At 56.0% G+C, this 4,355-nt stretch overlaps 1 protein-coding gene across 1 annotated transcript; it reads right to left on the reverse strand.

Annotated features, from left to right (window-relative positions):
• Positions 1-854: 854 nt before the first annotated feature.
• On the reverse strand, positions 855-3,024 carry Dusp2 (dual specificity phosphatase 2). The gene is made up of 4 exons (XM_013019756.1): positions 2,557-3,024; positions 2,341-2,462; positions 1,782-2,001; positions 855-1,669 (listed from the first exon to the last, which is right to left on the reverse strand). The coding sequence occupies exons 1-4, from the start codon at positions 2,954-2,956 to the stop codon at positions 1,455-1,457; spliced, it is 957 nt and encodes a 318-aa protein (XP_012875210.1). The 5' UTR covers positions 2,957-3,024; the 3' UTR covers positions 855-1,454.
• Positions 3,025-4,355: the final 1,331 nt, after the last annotated feature.

Here is a 4,355-nt window from a genome sequence, read left to right on the forward strand (position 1 = left end):
AACAGGACACCCTGCCAGGCCCTCAGGCAGGGGATAAACCTTGAGTGAGTCTGGAAGGGCAAAATGGAGTAGACCAGATAGAAACCATGTGAGCAGCAAGGAACATCATCTCCACCATCCCATGGGCTCAGCAGCCTCTGCTCTCAGGCAAATCCCAGAGATGCCAGTACCGATCTTTGGGAGCCTTGGTACATTCTTCTGCTCAGTTACCCAATGCTCAATTATATGCTAGTTGGATGAGTATGTAAACAACTAATCCCTAGTGACGTGACAAGTCCTTTACACTCAATCTCAAGCCAAATGCCTTCTGAGGATGAGGAGCAGCTCTGAAATAGAGGCTACAATGAGCTGTGGACAGGAGCAATGACACCTGGGAGGGGCCAATCTGATTATGGGGGAAGACTGTGCTTTCTCCTTCACACACCACACCACACACACACACACATACACACACACACACAGCCATGAGAGAGCCTTGCTGAGGGAAAACACATAGAATACACACATTCCCTAGAATCAGCCACATGTGAAATGTGCATACACTCCCACAGGAACAGCCACACACTGGACTATACACATATATCCACCTTATATATTCAGAAGAAGAAAAAAGTGGTTCTGGGGTCTGATCAAGAGAGCACTGGGTCCATTCTGAGACCAAGACACAAAGACATCCTCCCACAAGCCCACCCCTTTCAGCTCAAGAGGCAGAACTTGCCTGGGAAAGACCCTCAACCCAAGAGGGAGACTGAGCCCTTCCCTTCCCAGACACTAACTACAAAAGGAGCAGCCTCAGAACTTTCTCCCAGACATGAACTTGAGATCAGACACTTAGGATACTGTTAGTTTTTTTAAACAAAACAATATTTTATTGACACATCCTCAATGTTCTGTATAAATATAAAGTGCTAAGTTTCCAAACCCCCGCCTGCAGGGCTGGGAGGAAGTGGGGAGGGAGTGTTAAATGTCAGTTGAACACAAATAACTTCCAAATGACGATAGTGGTGACAGGCACTCACATATACTCATGCAAGCAAGAAATTCATAACATGACACACATATCATGTCTTTTGTTCCCAGCTCCTCCAGGAGCACCAGGCTCAGGTTCCAGGCCCAAGCCACCCCTAGCCAGGGCTTCTGGTTGCCACAACTTGCTTCTTGGGGCTTTCAAGCTGCCAAGGGTTCAATGGTGATAGGACCACAGGGAGCCCGTGGGTGTAGTCAAGTCCATTTCTGCCAGAGGAGAGAAGAGGAGAGAGCAGACATGCCTCATCCTTGTCTCCTAAATAAGGGCCTGCCCTTAAACCCCTAGCCAAAGAGCACCAGATCAGAAAGTCCAGCATCCTTCTCCAAGTGAGGGGGATGCAACGGACCAGAGAGGACCCCGCCTGTCCAGTCAGCTCCCCCTAGAAATCAGCAGGAGCCAACAGCAGGGTAGGAAGAGGGCCTCTGCCTCAGTGACACAGCACTTGGGTCTCAAACTGCAGCAGCTGACCCATGAAACTGAAGTTGGGGGAGATGACTCCCCGGCGTTGCTTCACAAAGTCAAAGGCCTCATCCAGCCGTACCCGATGGCTCTGTATCAGGTATGCTAGGCAGATGGTAGCTGAGCGTGAGATGCCCGCCTGGCAGTGCACCAGCACCCGGCCTCCACTGTTCTTCACTGAGTCTGCAAGAGAGATGAGGACAGAAGTCAGCCAGGAAGGTGTACAGGCAAGGATACAGGTCCCCCCAACCTTTCCTGAGCTCCTTCAGGCCCTGGACAGTAAGGCCCCCCTTACCAATGAAGCCAATGGCCTCCTGGAACCAGGCACTGATCTCCACCATCTGGTTATCCTCCACAGGGATGCTCTTGTAGCGGAAGAGACCCTCAAAGTGGTTGGGGCAGCTGGCAGAGACGTTGAGGACAGCTGTGATGCCACGGGCCTGCAGCCCCTGCAGGTCAGAGGAGTGGCTGCAGCTGCCCAAGAACAGGTACGGCAAGATCTCCACAGGGCCACCCTGGAGGATGAATGGGGTAGTGGTAAGACCTTCTCTGCCAACGTCTAGAGAGCTAGTGCCCTGACAGGGTGGAGATACCACCTTCTGGCCCAGAGCAGGTGAAGTTCTCGGCTAAACATCCTGACCAAGGACAGGAATTTGGGGACACACATTCAGATACATGTGCCCTTCATACCCCAAAATATATAGTCAGCCACACATGCGCGTGCGCACACCCACACGAAACCCTTAAACACATGTTCATGATGGTCTTTCTCCAGAGGCATCCATTTCGCCTGGGGAGGAGGGATGGGGGAGATGGGAAGAAGACAATCACAAGGAACCGTGATCTCAACTCACCTGGTCATAGATGGGCACCCGAGTGTCGGTGTTACTGTTTTCAGGCCCTGCAGGGGGCATCGTCTGGACAGGGCCTTCGGAGCACAGGTCAGGACAACACTCCTGGAAGCTATGGAAGCCTCCTGCAAGGGAGGGCAGAGGGGCACAGTTAAAACACCAGGGCTGGGCTGGGCTGGGCGTGGTGGTGGATCGTGGGTGCGGGACAGGCGGGCTCACCTCTCAGGAAGCACACGGTAGTGGGCCCGGCGTGGGTCTCGTGTAGCAGCGCACCCAAAAGCACCTGGGCCAGGCTGTCGGGAGACAGTTCCGCCACCGACGCGCTGCCCTCATCCAGCACCACGGCGCGCGCCAGGTCCCCGCGGGCCAGGCGCGCCCGCAGCGCGCGGTCGGGCAGCAGGCAGGCGAGGGCGGCGGCGGGCGAGGCGCGCGCGCGGCGCCGCAGCAGAGCGCTCCAGGGCACCGGGCGCGCCGCGCGCACGTGGCAGCGGCAGAAAGCCAGGAAGGGGCGGCAGTCCAGCAGCAGCGTGCGCTCGGCCTCCCGCGGCTCCCGCAGCAGCGCTCCCAGCGCGGCGCACTCCAGCTCCCGGGTCGCCTCCAGCCCCATAGCGATCGGCATCACGCAGCCTCTTCTGCCGCTCTCCCTTCCTCTTGTTCGCGTTCCCGGACTCCGGTTCGGGTCGCACCGTCCCAGCTATTGGCTCTGAGCGGCCTTGGCGGCGCTGTGGCCTTAAGTACTCGTGGGACGGCCCACCGGGTCACCAAACAAGGGCAGAGCAGGAAGGCGCCGGCGCCGCCCCCACGGCCTCACGTGGGGCGCAGGCTGAGCCACCCTGGGGTTACGGGGCAGGCTGGGAGGGGGACATCCGGGGGAGGGGGAGAGAACTCAGAGCCAGCTATTAAGGGTGTTCGTTGGGATCTTGGAGCCCAAATGTGCCCTGCCCCAGTCTTTGCACCCCAACCAGGAAGGGTGCCCCCTCCCACCCTTTGCCAGACTCCAGGCCACCAAGTACTTGGAACTCAACTTCTTTGATACATATGCCCTTCGCGGTCATGGGGGTCCTCCTGTCCTCCTTTATCCCCCAGGGGATTTCTTCCCAGAATTTGTTACAACAAAAACGGACCCCTGCTTATTGCTGAAGATGATTTTACACCAAAAGATGAGATGCCCCTACTCAGACATCACATGTGCTTCAGAGACCGTAGGCAGGAGGGACTTTCTCTCGCCTCCCTCCTTTCCGCCATCTCATGGTTGAGACCGAACTTTGGGGCTGTGCAGTCGGTAGGCTAGGCTAGAAAACAGTACCCAGAATCCAAATCCCCTGGATTTTGGCTTAAGGAGGGTTAAAAGGTATATGGGGACGCTTGGGGGAATGAGCAGGGGCCCGTGACAAATTTCCAGTTATGAATAGGGCGAAGCTTCTCTCCCCAGAGCCCAGGGAAACCCCCCGCGGCCCCGAGAGAAGGATTTCCTGATGACATGGGCCAGGGCTAAAGGGGAACTTTGATTATGCTCTAGGCCTCGCCCTCTGGGCCTCCGCTAGTGGGAATTTCTAAGGGAAGGAGAACCACTAAGAGCACTAACCTCTGTTGCTCGCCTCTTTCACTGTCTGCCTCCAGCCCCTGGGGACAGGACCCTGACTCACACTTGAGCAGTAAAAAATAAAAAGGCAATGGTGGCTGTCAGGTGTACGTAGGAGTCTGGGGCTCTGGGGTGGGAGCAAGAAATTAGTAGGTGGTGGCAGAATGTTGAAGCAGAGACATCCAGCCTACGGCAAGTCATCCTCTGGTGCCTCAGTGTCCCCATCTGTCAGATAGGACCGGCTGTGCACTCATATTAGTTTCAAGGCGACTCCATAGCTTGGATCCCTGTAGCACAAGCCCCTCCCTCCCTATCAGGCCAGTCTGGAGGCTGATGCAGCAAAGCCCACAACAGAGCCAGGGAGTCTAGGCCACAGATCCCAGAGGCTGATAGAAGCTCTTATCCTCGTATCAGCCACACAAATGAGTTAATGGAT

The sequence above is a fragment of the Dipodomys ordii genome, unplaced genomic scaffold (assembly GCF_000151885.1).
Source record: "Dipodomys ordii isolate 6190 unplaced genomic scaffold, Dord_2.0 Scaffold47, whole genome shotgun sequence".
Taxonomy (NCBI): Eukaryota; Metazoa; Chordata; class Mammalia; order Rodentia; family Heteromyidae; genus Dipodomys; species Dipodomys ordii.